Below are 20,669 nucleotides of genomic sequence, written 5' to 3' on the forward strand. Positions count from 1 at the left end.
ATGGGAAAACCGGGACAAAAACACAGGGAAGGCCAAACAGGACAAATACCCCAACAAAAACCCCAAACCATAACAGTTAAACATAGACAGTGAATCATTAGGATGAACTGCCTTTGTGAACACTGTACCTTAGGCCAGTTAGGATATCATGAATGTTGTTGTTGGGCTGATTTAAATTTTCTAATAATATCTTGGATTCTTTCCAAAAAAATGTAAAAGTAACAATAATTTGGTGGCCCCCCTGCAGTAACTCTGACAACTGTTGAAGATCTCTGGTGTAGGACAAGGTGGAGAGGGTTTGTGTTTGTGTTGCTATGGAAACAGTCTCAGTATTTTAAGTAGGTCACACTCTGCTTTTTCTTCCCCTCATGAGGACCTCTGGAAAGATGTAAACGATACAGTGGTCTAACTCCTTCAATGTGAGCCTGGTTCATGATAACATTTGACTCACTCTGCTACTCTTTGTCTTTGCTTTACCCCTCCTGTCCTCCAGAGGAGAAATACATGACCATACAGCCGCACACCAGTCAGGGGAAGGATGAAGTCAGCTTTGAGAAAGGTGTCACCGTGGAGGTGATCCAGAAGAACTTGGAGGGCTGGTGGTACATCAGGTGAGTCAATGCTGGGGAACAAAAGGGGCTCAGCTCCTAAAAACAAAGCAGCTAACAGAACTGTGTGTCCATGCTCAGACACTTGTTGGCTAATATTCGATCCAAACATCTGTTTAAATACAAATGTAAATGATCTTGTAATGCTTTCAATGAATTCAATGTTGTTAAACTAATGGGTAACTTCATACCTTTCTAACGGAATATAATTTTACCCATTTACTTAAGATTTGTCTTTACAAGAGCCAGCAAAGGGAAGGTAACAACGGTCACATACTCAGACTCCCCTATCTCCTCACTGTATGAACTCACTGCTGGTTTTTCGGGGGTAATAACTATAATAACAAGTTTACCCAATTAACATCAATTCTGGGGACCTAAACACAGCCGAGACAGTACTTTTGTACGTCAAAATAAAATGGAATGCTTCAACAACTAAAAATGATGCAGTAAAAGCTCCTTAATGTCAAATCAAAGTCACATTTGTATTCCAATCAGACATGTAAATACATATATGAAAATTCTGAAACACTTTATAATAACCATCCTTAATAGATGTTACATTTATTGTTAATTCATCTTTAGTTAATTGTCATTTAACTGTTAGCAAACCGTCATTTTACTGTTAACAAACAATTGCATTATAATTTATACATTAAATGAAAAAAATGGAATCAGTCCAAAGCTTTTTTTTTTATTTGTTAATCCAATTTCTGTCGTCAGAGAGTTTTGTTGGTCGTCAGTGCTGTGATCAAGGCGGCACTTTACTGCAGCTCTTATCGGTTGCTTTAAAGTTGTATTTAAAAAAAAAAAGTTGATTATTTGCATAATGATATTGAGAGTTCCATACGGCGCTCTCCACGGGTCAACTGGGTGCGCTGCATGGGATTTCTTGAATGTGCGTGTCTGTCTGGCTGTTTGTGCAGATGTGTGTCGTTTATCAAGCCAGTGTGTATTTCCTGCCAGTTGTTTGTTTCCTTGTATCCCCGGGGGCTAAAGAGAGTGGAGCTCCACTGCACAGCTGATTACTATCACATGCTGCCTCGTGGCATGTGACAAACACATGCACACATATGTGCATGCTGACATTACATACCCACAAACGTACTCACTGTTAAAGGTGCTTATGTGTGATTGGGTGATATTTGTAGTAAATGGCTAATATCTTTACAAAGCGCTTGTTCAAACAGCTGGTTGGACCTTTTTCCTCATCCAAAATGAGGTTCTAAGGATAGAGGACAGATTGTAGACCCTTGAGGAAATGTGTGATATGTTATTTATGGCTTTATAAACAAAATTGGCATGCCTTGATTTGACACTCCTCGGCCCTCATTGCAATTGCACGAGTTCTTCAGAGCCCATTGTCCAACAAGAAATGTCGGACCATGTGAGCCGTTTTTATACAGGCAAGTCCAAGCGTGGGCTTAACCTGTTATAGGGACCTCATTAAACCCACAGGGTTAACTAACAAATCAAAGCACAGGTCAAATACTTTTTTCCCAAAGATGGTTTCTGTCATTTTAGGTAGTTCTGATCACGCTGATGTTTGGTCAAATGTTTATTTTTCTGATAATTTTATTTGATGCTTTGAAAACGGAGTGAAACGTCATGATTGACAGCTAAGATTGAGTCAGGTTAGCACCTCTAGCCGGGATATTTTGGATTTCACTTTTGGACAGTGGGAGGGGATGGAGACACGTTGTCCATCTTCTTTTACAGTCTGTGATTTGGACATTTTTCACATTAAGAATTAAATCACAATAAGCTTGTGTAAACTTGTGTCAATATGGAAATGCCACAGATAGTTAGATCGGTTAGATTCTCCACAATCCAATCGTCCAGTTTTACAGACATCATTAGCACTAAAACATGATTCCTACTCTTAGTGCTTATGCTAATAGTCAAAAGAGATGATAAATCATGACGCTTCCCTACCTGTGAGCTGGTCCTAAATGTTAAATCTGGGTTCATTGATGGCCTATTTATATTTCTCTGGTCTGTAAATGTTCACTAATCGAAAGAATCAAAGGCTTTTTTCATGAATTTTAATCCAAGTTCTGAATATCTCTGTGTGGAGTCCATTGCTAACTGTCTGCTAAATTCAGTATAAAGGCATTTAGAACAATGTATTTACTTTTTTAGAGAGGTTTGGGGACCACATATTGAAAACTGCTTAGCTCCCATAGGTTAGGCCTAGAGGTCTTAAACTTTATACAGATGTTGTAAACAAGATGTAGGAAAGTATGTGTAGTGTTTTACATAGTCTGGCATTATGCATGTTTCAGTTATTGTTGTTAAAATGTACATGACTTATTATAGACTAGGGGCAAATAACTGTTTTGAACCACGTTTGATGGTTGATGTAGTGTAGGTGGTGTTTTAATCACAAGCTAAACAAGCCCGTTTTTGGTCACTAGAATAATTTAGTGTTCAAATGCAGCCTCATGAATGCATTTTGGCCTTGCAGTCTTTCTGTTTCAATTTAATGGCTAATGGATGAAAATAGAAGAAAAATGTGCATTTTATCAGGTTATGGGGACTCCTAGTGGTCGTGCTATTTGGAGTTATGCAACAGGGAAGCAGAAATGATCACATCTCTTCTGAGCAGTAAATGGCTCACCTTCAGGCAAATGACTAATGGAAACATTATTTATTGTTTCTCAAAGCATTCTAAAACAACTCATTTAGCTTAACAATGAATGTTGAAATGTGGGGAAGCATTATCTCTTTGCATATTGAGTTTGTTTACTTGCCTTCAGCTACCTCCACGTCTGTTCTAGTTTCATTACACAGTATCTTATTTGGTGTATTTTATTGATTACTGAAATGCCCGAAATGTAGAAATGTGTTTATTCCTTCTAGCTATAATTTATGGTCCAACTAATAATGTGTGCCCTATCTTAAAGGGGTACGCTGGTGATTTAGTATTGCACTTCTAACTGAAAAACAACAAAGCAGATTAATAAAAGAGTGGTAAAAATCATGCACCAGAAGCTAAAATATCCAGATATGTTTGTCCTTTGTAATGGTCAAGATCCAAAAACTTTGCGCCTATATTTCCCATAATGCCTGGTTAATGTCCACATCTTTCAAACTTGTATGCGTACAATTGGTGCAGTGCCTCCTTAAATGAGAGAAAACAGGTGAAAGATATACACTATAAAGATATTCTGTCTTTTTGCATTCTACCCACAGATACTTGGGGAAAGAGGGCTGGGCCCCTGCCTCCTACTTGAAAAAGGTGAAAGAGGACTTCTCCCCCCGCAAGAAGACCCTGACAGGCCCCGTGGAGATCATCGGCAACATCATGGAGATCAGCAACCTGTTACAAAAGAAGTCGGTCAGCGAGAAGGACATCCAGACAGACGGAGAGGGGAGCACCACACCCGAGCGCCACATCTCCAAGAGTGAGATCAGCCTGCCCATGCCCTATAACTCTGAAATCAATGCTGAGACAGGCAGGAGGCTGAGTGCCGGCCGTGACACCAACAGCCCATGTCTGGGAATAGCAGCGAGTGCTGCCCTAAATGAAAATAAAGCGAGGGGCGAGCCAGGGTCCCCAGCTGTTGCCAGAGTGGCACCTCACAGAGTGGAAATTGGTGAGCATTTATTGTGTGTTAGGAGACAATCAAGCAGTAAATGCATTGCAGCAAAGAAGAGGAGGATTTGTAGTGTTTGTATCAGACATTAAGACATGTTATTTTCCTTTTGTGTAGGCTTTGATGCTATAGGTAAGCTACATGGTTGACGGTGTATCTAATGGTGATGGTGGTGTAATCTAATTGCATATACTTTGTCACACTAATCTGTGAGACTATTTAACATGGGATTGTGGGTTTGGTGTGTGGATTTCCATTTTAATCACGTATAATAAATGTCCAATTTTTGTTTACTAGCTCATGTTCCTTATGGCATTATATGTGTGCCTTATTCCTGAGCATGTGTTTTTCAGGTACGTACATAAATTATATTTATGGAGAATCTCCTTGATCTCTTGATCACTCAAAGAAAATTTTAATTTGAGAATGACAGCACTTAGGGCTGATGGTATAAGTATTTCTTCCTTTGCATACACAGGAATGAGGCACAAATATGACTCCTTAGTTGTTTGATGTAGGTTAGGTGTATTACAAATACAGTTTAATGGGATGTTTTCTTCGTTTGTCAGGGTCTCCAAATCTGAGACAAAAACCTCCCCCACGAAGAGAAACCAACTTGGTAAGACTTCACAACCTACTGCTTCCTAACAATACCCAAGAGGGTTTTCTTTAATATTATTGTTGTTCAACAGAAACATGTACAGTAAGCATCACTGAACTACTTTTGATCACACTGAAGAATGTTGTAGTACATTTAGAAACACTGGTTCTAGCTGAAAAAGATTTTAAAAAGCAGTAAAAAATACAGTAAATAAGAATATAAACATAAAAAGAAAGATTATTAATTAGCTCCCAGGTTGCCTCAAGAGTTGACATAGCAACCATTAAACCACAGTAACAACACAATCATAATTTCAGCATGTCTTTGACTATCTGAATCTACCACTGCCCACACTTAAATATTATACATATTGTTATTTTTTATATTATAATCATTAATAGCCTTTATATTATGCCTTTGGTCATACTCATTCTTAAGACATAGTGAGACATAATATGTTCTCTCCCCTTTACTGCACAGGGATTCCAGTTACCCAAGCCACCAGAGCCCCCTGCTGTGGAAGCAGAGTATTACACTATAGCAGATTTCCAGTCCTCAATCTCTGATGGCATCAGTTTCCGTGGAGGACAAAAAGCTGATGTAAGAGGCCAGATCTGCATTGTTGTCACTGAGATTAGACAGTCTGGGCTCATTGAATATGTATGTCAACGGTGTGCTCCTGAGATACACAGGAAAGCTAAGGCAATAGAGATGCGCCGTTGAGATTTGTATTTGAACGAGATAATGTAGTGAGAATTTGCTCTGCAGTAACTCAGGTAGAGAGATGAAGATAACAGATTCTTTCAAGGTTTTTCTATGTTGAGCTAGCAAAACTAACTTTTGTCATTGATATCTTTGCAGTGGTGGAATGTAACTAAGTACATTTACTCAAGCACGGTACTTTAGTACAAATTCGAGGTACTTGTTGTTTACTTGAGTCTTTTCTTTTCAGGCCACTTTCTACTTCTACTCCGCTACATTTCAGAGCGACATATTGTAATTTTTACTCCACTACATTAACCTGACATTTAATGTGACTTGTTATGTCACAAATTATTTTTTCTGCAGACAAAACACATGTAGTTTGTAAAAAACAATCTTTATTGTAAATAAAAACTATCCAACAATGTAATTTGTATAGGCCTACAAAATAAAGCTGAATTTTATAGCTGATAAAACACGTAGACTTACATTTTTATGTTTTTGTATTTTTAAAGTGTTTTACTAGTAGTTTTAAGTAAAGGCTCTGAATACTTCTCCCACAACTGTATTTTTTCAAGAAGACTGCAATATCAGATGTAATTACAGCAGTTTTGGAACACCTGATCATCTATCTCTAAACCCTAACCCTTCTATTCCATTGTTTAGTTTCACAAATCCTAAAGAAAGAAAATTACTTCTTCATGTCTTTTTGTGTAGGTGATAGAAAAGAACCCTGGAGGCTGGTGGTATGTGCAGATTGGAGAGATGGAGGGCTGGGCCCCCTGCTCCTACATTGACAAGCGTAAGAAGCCTAACCTCAGCCGTCGGACCAGCACCCTGACCAGGCCCAAAGTCCCACCGCCAGCTCCACCTGTCAAAAAACAAGAGCCTGAAGAGGCTCCCCCTCCTGCTAACTCTGCCCCTACAATTTCAGAGCTGGCGAGCAGGCCTGTGTACGAGGAACCTGAATATGATATTCCTGCAATCGGATGCGAAGGGGAATCAGACACAGATTCCCTAAAGGATGAGCGCGCTCTGGATATGAAGATCAGCAACGTGGTCAGCGACAAGTACCGCTGCTCCCCTCCTTCCTGCAAGCCCTCTCCTCCTGTCTGCAAGGCGTCCCCTGTGTTCACTCATCGAAGATCTTCTTTCAGGTCTGTAGAGGAGGTTGCAAAAGAGGAGTGTATTTATGAGAATGACGGCTTCAGGCCAAGCAGTGGTGTTGAAAGAACTTCAGTCAAAGGTTCCAGTGAGCCAAATTCCCCGAGGAGCTACCGTTCCTCCACAGTCCCACGCAAGCCCTCAGGATCTTCACCTGTAGCTGGTAGACCCATGAAGACCATGACGCCAGAGATGAACCGGAGAAGCCAGACCCTGGGCAGACACATAGATATCAGCCTCAGGTCACAGGACAACAGCCCCCACTCTTCATCAGATGAATTGAGCAGAGGGCCCAAGAAAGGCCCTGTCTTAAGCCGGGATGTGGAGCAGAGAATAGGTCAGAGCCCCTCGACCCGACCCAAGCCTTCTGTCAGACCTAAACCACTCCTGACCAAATCAGAACCCCAGAGTCCTGAGAGGATGGACATCAGCTCTTTGAGACGGCAGCTGAGGCCTACAAGTCAGTTCCGGCCTCATGGCCTCAAACATACTCGTGGGGACGACTCTGAAACAGCCTCGGTCATTTCCTCAGAGGACTCTATGTGTTCGCGCAGTACCTCAGATCTCTCTTCGGTTTACTCCAAAGGGAGCCGTGGGGACTCAGACGTGGAAGGCCCTAATCTCTACCGCTCCCTAGATGCCTATAAGAAGGTCCAGGACTCTGAGATCAGCTTTCCAGCCAGGGTGGACGTTGAGGTTCTGGAGAAGCAGGAGAGCGGTTGGTGGTACATCCGATGGGGATCCGAGGAGGGCTGGGCTCCCTCGTACTACCTGGAACCTGTCAGACAAGTTGGCGATGCAGGTGGGTTGGACCTAGATGGGCATGGAAGTGGAGGGAGTAAGTCCAACAGCCTGGAGAAAAACGAGCAGCACGTTTTGGCCCTCAATAACATCAATATCCAAGTTTTGAGCCAACCGCATCAAGGCTTGAGAAGGAACACTCCGCCAATTCCTTCCAAGCCTCCGGGTGGCTTCTCGAAGCCGTCAGGGATGGTTAATGGAGGTGTTCGGATGAGGAATGGGGTTCGCCAGGTGGCAGTGAGGCCTCAGTCTGTATTTGTGACCACAACACAGCCAGCCAAGGACTCTCACTACATGACAGGGTCTCTGAGACGAAATGACTCTCTTGGCAGAAGTGATCACTATGGTTCTGGTTCTGCCACTCTTGGTGTCCGCCGAAATGCCTCCTTCAGCACCGTGCGGCCACATGTAGTTGTTGAAAGCCAGACGAGGCCTGCCGAGCGCTCCGGCCTGGGGTCCTCAGGGAGCGCATTCAGCACAAGCAATGTCCAGGACCCCCTTAGCAGAGTTAACCAACGCAACGGCATCCCTGTGTCCACAGTTCGACCCAAGCCCATAGAGAAGAGCCAACTGATCCACAATAACCTTGGCAGGGATGTGTACGTGTCCATTGCTGACTATCGTGGTGATGAGGAAACAATGGGTTTTACTGAGGGCACCTGTCTGGAGGTGTTAGAAAGAAACCCCAATGGTTGGTGGTACTGCCAGGTGCAGGACAGCCTGCTTCCCCGCAAGGGCTGGGTCCCCTCCAACTACCTAGAGCGGAAAAAATAAAACTAACCCCACATTCTTCCTCTGTCCTTCTCCCCTCCTGCCCCTTTTGATGTCTCCAAGAACGTCGGTGGCATCACTCTTTAAGAATGTTACCTGCAAACTCCCGTAAGCAATATGTCCTTAAAAAATGTAAATTGACTGTGTGTAAAAAGAAAGATGTTTAATCTGATGAGGAAGGACACTTTTTAGTGCTGGTTTACTAAAATGCATACGAAGGAGAGTGTAAAGACTTTAAATATTTTGCCTGGGAATGAGAGACATAAATGTCAGATTGGTCATTCTTGGGTGAGGACATTTGAAGAGGACAGTGTTTTGAGATAACATGGTATGAATGGGAGTGATAACCTCTTAAAGAGGTTTGTGTCATGTAATACAGAAGTTGAGCAGGGTAATGGTTATGCTTATTCCTGCCCATCTCTGAGTCTGATGGTCGATAAGTGCCTTTTGTATTTGATCACCGGAATGGAGGTCCTAAATGGTGGATGGCAAAACATGAAATCAACCAAATCTTTTAAGAGTGCCATAGGCCTATGAACACCACCAATAGTAATTCCATACCCAGTTAAGAGCTCCACTATAGAGGGTAAACAAAGTGCAAAGTTTCGATCTAAGGTTCTTTAATTCTTTCAACAGGAGATTAAAGAAAGAAAAACTAGGATTTAAGTGACTCAGTCATCGAGCAAAACTCAAACAACTTTTTAATCTTGTTATCAGTTTTTTTTCTTATTTTTCATTTCATTGTCGATGTTATAATGCCTTGTGTTGGTGCAAGTCTTCCTTAGAGAATTATTTCTGCTTTCTTGTGACATCTGTTTATCCACCGACAGCCTCGAATTGGAAAAGTTAAAGCTCCTGCCTCATGTCATGTACCAGCAGACACTGGTAACATATTCAGGTGCTCAGGTTTCATAAATTGGCATAGTTTTGTCATAGATCATCAAACCTCGGAAAAATATGTTAATATTCATGCTTTTAATCCCAGATGTAACTATCTGGGATAACAAATGTTTTAAAGAAAACCTGTGAAACTTGAAAATAACAGTTACATGTTTTAGTTTTCTGGAAAATCAAAGGAACAGCTTGTTACTTGTTACAAAACCACCTCATATCCTGGTAGTTAACAACCTCAAAATATGAAAACAATTACTTTACAAAGGTTTAGGTTTACTGTAGAGAGTAGTTCCAGGAATATTTGATTTGTATATATTTTGTTTTGTATACATATAATAATACCACTGTTGTGGAGATGTATTGAATACATACTGGAAATGTGGTGAAATAATTGAATCCCAGGGACATATTTGCATAGCATTAATCCCAAAATGTGATCAAACCAAAGAGAAATGTCATTTCATTGGCTATTGTGTGTGATTTTACTATTTATTTATGGTACAAGTAATACAGTTTATTGAACAACATGCTTAAAATGAGAAAAAACAGTACCTGGAAGCACACATTTTCTCAAAATAAAAATCTATGAAATTAGAAGTAAACAAGTAAATTGTAATAGATATTGCAGTGCAGTATGGGTTTTGAAATTAAATAGAAGACATAGTGTATTCATTTGTTTCAAAGTTTAGGGATTTTTTTCACATCTTCCAAATTATAGTTAGGTTTCATATATTATATTATAAGATCATAAAAGTAAGACTTACCAATCACCAAAAAATACAAAGTTAGAAATAATCCTCCCCAAATGCAGGAATAAAATATGAGAATTTCTGAGCTAAACTCCAACTTTCAAAATTCAAATGGCTGATGTTCAAGACTGCTGAAATACATTTTCTAATAAGTGGTGTGAGCTCTCTGTATGAGGCTGAACACCAACTCTTTATTAAGTTTCTGCTGGACAGTATCACAGTATTAAAGTACAGTACCTGCTAGATCGCAGTTATCTATTTTAGCGGAAAATATTTGTTTTTTGTCTGTCAATTTGTTACTCTGTGATCACACAGCGGCAATAACGAGGAACGAAGTGGTTCTGTTTTGTGAATGAATGCCCTTTAAACCTGTTTTTAAGGTGCATTAATATAAAGATGCAGTAAATACTCAGCATATTATTTATTGAATACATTTTGGTAATTATTTAGTTTCTCTCTTTTTTTTCCCCCTCACCTCAAATGAGTGGTGGAACTCTGTATATAGTTCTCTATATGACAGTGGCCATGCCAAAGTTGGAGTAGAATTGGAGAAATGGAGATCTCTTGTGGCAAGTCAAAGGTACTATAACATGATTATTATCCCATCCACAAGGCTTACCAGCCATCCTACCTCAGTGCAATAAGAAATGCACTGCTGGTCAGTGAGTCTCACTAAAAAACTGTACAGCATTTTTCTTTTTTCTCTTTGAAAGCTTAGTGCAGCTAAAATATTTTTGTAGCACATGTAGGTCTTGTATTGGACCTTAATTTATTTTTTTGAAAAATTTAAAAGTTTCCTTTTTTTCCCTTTATGCTGTGTGCTGCAACTTTAGCAAATCATTGGCACTTCCTTCGTCTTTATTGTGCTTTACATAATGCCTGATTTTTTGTGTATTTATTATAAATAGTTGTATGTCTTATTACGGTTTCCCAATTTCCCCCCACTTAAAATATTAATGTATATCATTATACAGATTATCCTTGTCACACAAATTGGACTTCATTCATCTTAGTTTGTAACATTCTAACCGAGCACTCAACAAAAACATCAAAAATTTCATAATTTAGTCAAATATGTGAGGACTTTCCATTCATTATGGATATGGATGTATGGAAATTAAAAAGCTAACCATATAAGTACCTAAAAATGATAAGATTAAGAATTAGGGTTTTGATACTTCCTGTCTGGCATCAGGGGCCCCTTCCCATCGAGACGAAGGCATTATGTAAATGTGTTTAATCACTTTGTACATTACATCCAGCCCATATTATAATTGCATATTGCTTGTTTTGATTTAGGCTGAATTTACTTGGCTTAAATAGCAAGGGAATTGTTCTGTATCAAGCATACTTTAGCTGTGTAGGATCTATCTTTATTCATGCTTTTACCTTCTTTCTTTTTTTCTTATTTCCCCTTTTTTGACAAATTCTGAAATGTATCCGCGAGGAAATGTGCAATAGATAAGAAACACATCATGCTTCAACAAGAGGAAAAATATCACATGTCTAGGAGAAAAACGTGAACCATGCCATTACATTCGTTGGGAGTAGATATTCCCAGTCAAACTGCCAGACATGAGCTTTTGCCATAATTTCAAGTGCATAATTTTAGGTCAATCTTAAAGAGCAGATGTGAAATGCTCTAAAAGCATTGGAGAACTCATTGGACCAAAGGAGTCATGTGTGACATCTCATTAACTCCTGACGTGATGGAATTTTATACCAACTAGCATGAGAATCTGTGCTCCTCCTGCAGAGGGCAGGGATCTGTGAATGGCATGGCAGAAACCCAAGGACACGTTCTGTATTGACATTACAGCCATCTGTCTCGGGTCTTCACAGATTGAGAGTCATGGGCCCATCATCAGGTGCCTCAGTGGCCCTGCTCTGAGCTGTCACGTTCGTGCCTGAATGGAATTTTGATAGTTTCTTGTTTCTGTGTTGGTGTTGTTTTTATCCTCTTTTTCTGTTTCTTTTTTCTGGAATGTGTCCTCTCTGCACCGACGCCAAGGCCTCTTTTGATATTTACCCCCTCCATTGTCAAACCAAGTCAGACTTCTCACAAATCACCAGACATTTGGAACCGTCAACGGGAGCATCTTGGCGGTAAATAACAGAGCGGGGAGATGAACGCCGCTTCCGGCCATTTCAGTTCAATCCATCAACTTCCAGGATGTACGCCAAAAATAGAAAAAAAAATCTCTTTGCTTAACCCCAGGCAGGCCTTATCCATGGGCTACAGGGGAATATGTCATTGTGCTCAAAACTTCCTGAGTGTACAGGCCAATACATAGAGTTCCCTCTATAGCGGAGGGTGCTTATGTCCATACATCCTTTTGTTGGGATAGTTTGTAGTTAAACTCTACCTTAGTGGTTAAAATGCTCTGATTTGTCTTGCCATGAGTTAGATGAGAACATTTATGCCACGCTCATGTTGTTAAAGTCACCCTTCACTCAAACATATCAGCATGATTCTGTGACATCACGAGTGGAAGCCACTCGTTGTCCAGTGTGCAACCATAGACTGTAAAGACAATGGACGTAGCAGCAAAGACGTTTTGAGGCCTTGAGTTTTGCAATTTGGCTATCTTGGTTTTTTTAAACCAAAAGGTGATTTTTTTTTGGACAAGAGTGTAGAACTGGTTGTTTACTGAGGTGATACATCAAGGAGGAAGTAGGGTCATTTTCTCACAAACATCTATTAAAACAGTCTTCTTTTTGGAGCCAGATGAGTCTCTGCCTGCTGAAAATGAGATAGAATGCAGAATTAAGGTAATTTTCATTTCATAAGCCCTGAAGCTCTGTCTATTATTTTACATACTATGAGTCCGTAGACTTCTTTCCTTAAACTGCATCGTTGGCTCCTCTACTTTCCTCCCTGTCTTGTGTCTTACTCCCTCTCAAAGAGGAAGCCTGGAAGAGACACCAGGAATGGGAGGAGAGAGAAAACGAAGAAGGCAGAAAAATTAAATACAATTGTAAGGATTTTAAACAAGTTAATTTAACTTCTTTGTTGGGGGAAAAAACTTATCAGACACATTATAATTCAATGCAGAGTATATACATGTCTTAAACAACATCTGTAGGGAATCCTTAAAGGTGCCCTGCCACACGTACTTCATCGTATGACTTTGTGGTAATGTCTGAAGCTAGGCTGCTTGACTCTGATTGGCTAACAGCTAGCCAATGAAAGCTTAGCTATCACCGCAACTGAACGAGCTCATTAATAGTAATGAGCTCAGGCAACATGACGTCAGACTGACCAGCTTTTGTAATTGGCCTGATTTCTCTGCTTATTTCTCTTCAGTGTCTAGAGCTGACAGAGGAGGTAGCAGTTTTACATTCACAACATAACACAAACACATATGGACCTAACATGTTTCAAAAAATGCAAGTAAAAACAGTTTTGTGTGGCAGGGCACCTTTACATAAGCAGCAAAAGTCATAAGACAGTTAGCTTATCTTAGCATTGCGACTAGGTGAATAGGGGAATACACCTAGACTGTGAAAAGTTTAGAAAAAGTTCAGTACGTACTACTTAACACTTGTTAAAGTGACAAAGTTGTAGTTTTACTCTTGGTTGTCGAAGAAGATGTTAGGAAGTCACTGCACCTGGGCAAGAAATATTGCAGCACATAAACCCCCATAACACCTCCATGTGTCTTTTTTACTTTTTTTATGAAACAAACGAGATACACCCTAGAGGTGCATGTGGATGGATTTAGTTTTATTTGGACAGAACCAGGGTAGCTGTTAACGCCTGTGTCCAGTCTTTTCGATAAGCTATGTTAACTTTCTCCTGGCTTTAGCTTTGTATTTAGCGTAAAGACACGAGAGTGACATCAATCTTCCCATCAAACTCTTGATCTTTTCCAAACTGTTCCTTTAACGGACAGGCTTCTTTTTCATTCCTAGCAGTTCTGTGTATTTCATCAACAGCACTCTTAAACCTGCCAGAATGGAAATGGATTTTGGCGGTATTAATGTTTTTTTTTGCACACATGCCAACACACACTCAGCGATGATGAAGAGTCATTCACGCCAGAGAATATATGGGTTTTTCCACATATTGACACAGGTCAGCCGGCTGAGACAGCTCCGCCATGCCGGCACTGTTTCACTCCCCGCTCTTTTTATTTTAACAAATGAAAGGCACCTTCAACTCTGCAATCTCAAACACTGGCTGCTGCCATAGCCTAGGCTATTCCTTGTGGCTACACTTCCTTTCTGCTTACCGCTTCTCTTTCTTTTTTTTCTTTTGCTCACCACGTGTTTCCATCTCTGCTTTCTCGACACAGCTGAGCAGTTTATTCCCGGTGAAATAACTGAGATATCCAGAAATGTTTGGTGTGTGTGTGTGTGTGTGTGTGTGCGTGCACGTGCGCATGATGAGATGGATTGTTTGCAGGTGCACTCAGGAGAAGGAGAATTCGGAGGTCAAGGATGAGGATTTGTGAGAGCAGGATGCAGGGAAGACACAAGATGGAACTGATAGTGGATTCTAGGAGACAGGGTGAGAGGAGTGAGAGCTTTGATAGGAGCGAGATGAAAGGCGAGTAGGAACTGTTTCTACTCCTTCCAACAAGGAGCCCATTTTATCCGACTCCTACCCACCGTCAGTAAACCCCACACTTAATGAGCTGTCCACTGCCGAACCGAGGTGGGATCTCATTACTCCAAACTTAATTTTATTGCAGGATTTCATGTTTTCGAAGATACTTTGCAAGAAACTGCAAGTCAGTGGGAAACAAATGATGATCCAGTTCACACTCCAGGAGCTTCTCTCACTCTCTGTCTCTATCCATAGTATAAAAAAACAACAGATTCCTTACTTCTGATTGTAGCTTCTTTTACTGTCAGTGTCTTCAGATCTTTTGTAGCCCTGAGGGTGTGAGCGTCAGGCTTGGTGCTGAAAAAGTCTTTTTTGGAATAAGACAAAAAGAATAGTGAATTCCTTGAGTCTTTTTGGTAAAAAAAGTACACAGGATTCGAAGTGATGCCTATCTGATGAATAAGCGTCAATTGGCTTCAAAAGTCAACAGCACCTAGCTCTGGAATGGGGTGATTTCTAAATTTTTATATAAGGCGGTGGTGTGGTAGGAGGGATGGATAAGGTTTGATAAGAAAGTTGTAGTAAGTGTACGAGAGCAGGTTTGAGATATTTAGGGAAATGATTTCGTAGGTTTTTTAATGAACATGTTTTTGGAGTGTGAGAGAAGAAAGAAAAAGAACAAGCGAAGCCGCAGAGCTTGGGTTAGAACAACCCCGAGCCTGTGAATCACGGAATGCTGTGTGTTCATGTCACCCTGAAAACTTCCTCACACATTTGCAGTAGTTTGAAGTGCCAGCAGGAATCAGCGGGAGCTGTCTCCCAGCTGCAAAAAAACAGGCTGTGTCGAGGAACTGGAGGGGGCTGTGTCTTTGTGGCGCTTTTCTTTGTCTCTGTTCGAGTCCCTGTTTCTAATCAGCACAACCGTGTGTCTTAATTAACCTTTCCGGGTTGGACGATCCTGCAGCGTTAACAGCGTCCTAATCAAGAACACGGCGGCTGCCTGCATTCTGCGGCAGGGCGCTTAGCCATACTTTTTTGCGTTGGAGGCCAGCTGTCAAAACATGATAGATGGTGAGTTACAGCTGACATAGATTTATGAGAAGGTTTTCAGACTGGATGTTGCATTTATAGAACAGCATTTGTTAACACCCTGCTGCGGTGGGCAGTGTGCCAAAAAAAGACTTGGAAGCCCAATGCCATAAGCTCTCGATCTGTAAATTCTGACAAAAACAATCCGTTACCAGCATGTCAACCACACGAACAAACAACCGCTACAGGCCTCGAGTTGGACCAAAGGAGGTGCTATTCTTTTTTATTTTCTCTTATGTTATGCAAATAGTGTTTTGACTTTTGCAAGCTTCTTGTTGTCAAAAGATATGCCATGAGGAGACAAAGGAGGCTTTATGCCGCCGTAAATGTCAAAGAATCCTCCAATGAGGAGTCATCCGCCCACCAAATCATACATGGTGACAGGGCCACACACTAGTCTCCTTAAACCGTCTATTGTGTATAACATTGCCCTATAGGACAAAATACAGTGAAAGCAAGATTGGAGACATTCTGCACATGTGCATTCCTTTTGAAAACAGGGCATTTTCTTATCTATTGTTTCATTTTGACAAGTCTTGTTCCCTTTTTTGTATCTTGTACATGTTTACATTGTATCTCGCATTGCCCAAAAGAGAAACAATATTAAATGTATTATCATGTTGTTTTAGACTGGTTTCATTTTCATTTGTCTCACACTCCAAGCCACAAATGCAACTACAGACAAAGAGCAACAAACCCCCTTTCCGCTCGAGACATAAGTAGATAGTATGTGACAGTAATATTACAGAGTGAGACATTTATCTGTATTTGCCTTATTGTGCCGGCTAGATTAAGTGAGTTTAGATGTGAGGAGCAGAACAAAGCAGCTGGTTTTATTTAAATCTAGTAAGGGATGAGTTATGAGCGATAAGTGTGACGAGGTTAATAGCAATGAATAAAGACAAACAAGCTCTTGGAGCTAGTAGTGTAGCTCATTCTGTCAGTTGAAAAATATCTATCAGAATGGACTACTTCATCTAGAAATTAGGTTAAAAGTAGAGTGGCAAATTCTATCAGATTGGAAATATCTTTCAGAGTGCCCCACTCCCTCCATAAATGTAGTTAGAAGTAGGGTAGCTCATTCTGTCAGGTGGCAAACATCTGTCAGAATGGACTACTTCATCTAGAAATGTGGTTTAAAATAGTGTAGCACAGAATGAGACACACTGTGAAAGGCAGCTTTGTACGTGTAAAAATTCAAGCGATTTGACCGGTCTGACGTCGACCTGGCTCTCAAAAGCAGACATGGCCATCACAGGCCATCCAGCCCTCTCGTGTGTTGTGTGCGGATCTTTTTTCCACACAATGAGTCTGTGCCCAAAAACTGCAACCTCCAAGAACGAATATAGTTCCGGGCAGTTTTTCCAAGCCGCTCACGAGGCTCAAAGCGGCGTGAAGGTGTTGTGGAGATCTGTGTCCCCGCCACACTTGATTTGTGAAAAACAAGTAGGCCAAAATAAACCTTCTACACCAGTTAACATTGCAGAGCTTGGCAAAGCTTTGAAGAGGCCTCTAAAGTGCTGTTTTGTCAATTATTTACTTACTGTTTTTTTCCCCTGAGGTGTCCCTCAGTTTTAATAACCTTTAATCTGCTTTCAAATGTCCTGACTATAATGAACTGGCTAGGGAAGCCAAGAAGGGTTACATAATCGGACCTTATGTCAACCTCTCCCCCTTCCCTTAATCCCGCATCAATCCTATAGGCAAAGAAACTTGCAAATATTCCGGGCGAAAAGCACCTTGTTGACTTGACGGCTCCACTTGACGATAGCATTCAAAGCATCAATTGCCTAATACCTCTCGCGCCATTTTCTGTGTATTATGCAACTCTCAGTAATGCAGTTCAGTTTATAAAGCTGGCAGGGAAAGGCGCCTGGCTGGGGAAGGTCGGCATAACCGACACATTTGAGATAATGCCGCTCCATCCATCTCAGTGGCACCTGTTCGGGGTCAGTTGGCGTAGTAGGATGTATTTTTCAGCCAGGCTGGCATTTGGCTGTCCTTTCAGTGGCCTAGTAAAGGTGCTGTGCTGGATACTGCATAGCCATAAACTGCCATTTGTCCTTCAACTGTTTCCTGGTGGTGGGCTTTCCTCAGTCGACACCGGCTCGGTCCATTGGTGTTCTGAAAGAGGTTTTCAAAAGTAGCCCGCTAAAAGTAATTGAGTTTCTGGGTATCATCTTAGACAGCGTCCTCATGCAGGCTTCTCTACCTCTGGAAAAAATAGTTGCGTATCAGAAGTAATGAAACGTGTGTCCGACCCGGCAGCCGTTACTAAACGTGAGTTGCTGTCTTTGTTAGGTCATCTTAACTTTGTCATGAGAATGTTTTAAGGAGTATGTAGCCCTTCCCCTTAGCCCTACCCCTTGATCAAAAGGAGAATTGGGACAGACCTTACTCTCATGTGAACACGCAAAACTAAGGGGACAGAGAAATGAGATACAGCCATTTTCCCCAAAGCAGGTCGTTCACATCAGGATTGTTGGACTACTCAAAAACGGTGGATTATCTTCAAGAAGTTGTTCTGCATGAAGGCTTGTAGATCCGACCTGAAGTCCTGGTCTCTGCTGTGCAACAATTGGAACGGCAAATCGTTTTTTTTAAACGATCATTCAGAATCAGTCGCCCTCCGATTATACACAGATGCGGCTCCTTCTGTTGATTTTGGGGGTAAATATAATGATCAATGGTTTGCCAACACATGGCCATATTAATTGCTTTCTCTTCCCTCAGATTTACAATCCATTGCACTATTGGAGTTGCATCAAATTGTTGTTGAATGTATTCTCTGGGGTAAGCTGCGATAAATATTGTTAATAAAGGTCGCTCTTCCATTCCTTTCATTAACAAACTTGTTAGACTTCTAACGTGGTCTCGCATCATGGGCAATTTTCCTCTCGGATGTCACTTATTGGATAATAAAACAGCTGACTCTCTGTCTCGTTTTATACTCCAGGAATTCAGACGTCTCTGTCCTCAGGTCGCACCGCAAAGCCTGCGTTGTCCAGCTTTTGCCCAAACAATCCTAGTCTAGAAGGCTTTCTTCAGTCTTATATGATTCAGCAGCTCATTTGATGCGTCTTGGACTGGCAAATAAAAAATCAATAAAAATGTATGATTCTGCTTGGTCCTATTTCACTTTTTTTGAGGAGTCTTCGATGTTTCTCTCATGGCAGGAACCCCTCCATTCGCCTTCTCTTCAACAGCCTAAACAAAGAGAATCCCAGAAGCCACGATAAGCGTCTCCATTTTTCTTTACCTATAGTGCACAAACTGGTGTCTCACCTTAGGCAGGGGTGTTTTGGATCTTCTGCCGATTTATTTTTTGGAATCTGTTTTCTTGACTGAATTTGATGGGTTCCTCAGGTGCGGTGAATTTTCCAGTCGCTCAGATTCTTTTGATCCTTTGCATGATCTTACCATTTCTGATATGTCGGTTTGATGCCCACATGTACTCCAGCCACCTTAAACATTGTAAATCCGATAGGGAAGGTGAAGGTTCATCAATTTTTGTCTCTCAAACTAACTCTGCTTTTATCCTCTATGACCCGGTACCTTGCAATTGCGCCCTGGTGCGAGGCAAGACAAACCCTAATTCCTGACCGACAAAGGAAAAGACATGTTAAGTTTTGCACCAGCGTAATGCTACGCTTAATACCTCTCAAAGTTGTAGGATCCTTTTTAAGATGCATACCTGCATCCTATGCTCATAGTTTTTGAGTCCACAGCACACTCATTGCTACTGATACATTGATACATATCTCACATAATTATAGGATAGCCTCAAGTATGTGTGTTTGTATCTCTTAGGCCTGCAGCATGCTTGCTGCTACACATACATATCTCAAATAATAGAATAGCCTCAAGGATGTATGCTTGTATCCCTTAGGCCTGCAGCACGCTTGTGCTTCACATAGGTTAACCTTTTAAGCTACTGTTAAACATGGCAGTCTTGGCATCAGGTTCTGTTGTTTTGGGGGTCTCAGCAGCGTGCTCCCTGCTTGGCTGATCCAGGGAGCATCATCAGAACAGAGCCTTCCTCGCCAAGCATAACTGTATGCAATACATTTTTTGCAATAAATGGTTAAATCTATGACAAGAGTGTTCCTGACGGAAAAAGCAGTTTGGAGCCCAAAACACATGATTTGACAATCTGAAACATCTTAATAGGAGCTAATTGTAAGGTATAATGAGGCTGTAGTGATGGAACAATGATTTTAATACCACAAAAAGCAGTTTGGAGCTCAGTGCCCATGATTCTTCAACGTGTGAGTGTGTTAGTGTTAGTAATACCCCAGGCTGCAGGCTGTTTTTTCCAGTCTTGTCACGCAATGTTCCTCAAAGCCCCGCTTTTTTGTGTGTGTGTGTTTGTGTGTGGGTGTGTGTGTGAGACACACACACACACACACACACACACACACACACACACATCAGAGTAATTGCCTATTTTCAATGACTCTTATGCTACATAGATTATAGTATATTAGTCTACATACTCAGTTTGCCAGTGCTGGGGCATGGTTTGACCCTTTAATGTGCTGTCAATGAATTAATGAGATCAGGGATCACCTTAGTCTGACCCTTGGCGCTCAATACACATGATTCTGTCATAGAACATCTTCATTACTGCAAAACTATTTTAGTCAGGTTAAAAAGGTTTTCATGCCACAGGAGGTTGTCTGAAGCTCACTTCACATGATTCTGACATGGAAACACATCTATTAGAGTTTCTGGTATGAATGACTGTAAAGCTATTTCACAGAGATGAACAAAGTTTACACACCACAACTGGCACAGTGGGACCCAAAAACCTGACTAGGCGGGTGTAATAGGTAATGGAGTTTATTGTACAAACGGTACAATGCAGGCAGAGGTACAAAACCGGCAGGCAAAAACGTGGTCAGAAGCAGAGGAGAGGTAATACAAAACACAGTGAAGAGACACAATGTACTTCTGGATTATGTTTCCTGCAGCTCATGAAATCAACTGACTAGCCTTAATTAAAATTCAACCACCTCACACCAACCCTAGCTTCTAAAGAATTGATTATATCCTATCTATCATTTAGCATGAGGCAGCTCATTGTCCCCGCAGGACAGGTAATTGCTGTCCCAGCCTTGGGAAGCCGTCCCTGCTGGG

General features: G+C 41.1%; 1 protein-coding gene across 4 annotated transcripts in view; it reads left to right on the plus strand.

The window, feature by feature from the left end:
- Positions 1-8,923, plus strand: part of sh3pxd2aa (SH3 and PX domains 2Aa) — a 118,098-nt gene extending 109,175 nt beyond the window's left edge. For 3 of the 4 annotated variants that reach the window (XM_034886235.1, XM_034886240.1, XM_034886256.1), the window contains 6 exons: positions 494-611; positions 3,804-4,207; positions 4,325-4,339; positions 4,777-4,826; positions 5,289-5,408; positions 6,228-8,923. In XM_034886235.1, the coding sequence (XP_034742126.1) occupies positions 494-611; positions 3,804-4,207; positions 4,325-4,339; positions 4,777-4,826; positions 5,289-5,408; positions 6,228-8,249 (2,729 nt within the window). In that variant the 3' untranslated portion in view covers positions 8,250-8,923. The remainder of the gene's footprint in view (positions 1-493; positions 612-3,803; positions 4,208-4,324; positions 4,340-4,776; positions 4,827-5,288; positions 5,409-6,227) is intronic. The other variant, XM_034886247.1, reaches the window with a different exon arrangement.
- Positions 8,924-20,669: the final 11,746 nt, after the last annotated feature.

This window comes from Etheostoma cragini, chromosome 2, assembly GCF_013103735.1.
Source record: "Etheostoma cragini isolate CJK2018 chromosome 2, CSU_Ecrag_1.0, whole genome shotgun sequence".
In the NCBI taxonomy this organism is placed as follows: domain Eukaryota; kingdom Metazoa; phylum Chordata; class Actinopteri; order Perciformes; family Percidae; genus Etheostoma; species Etheostoma cragini.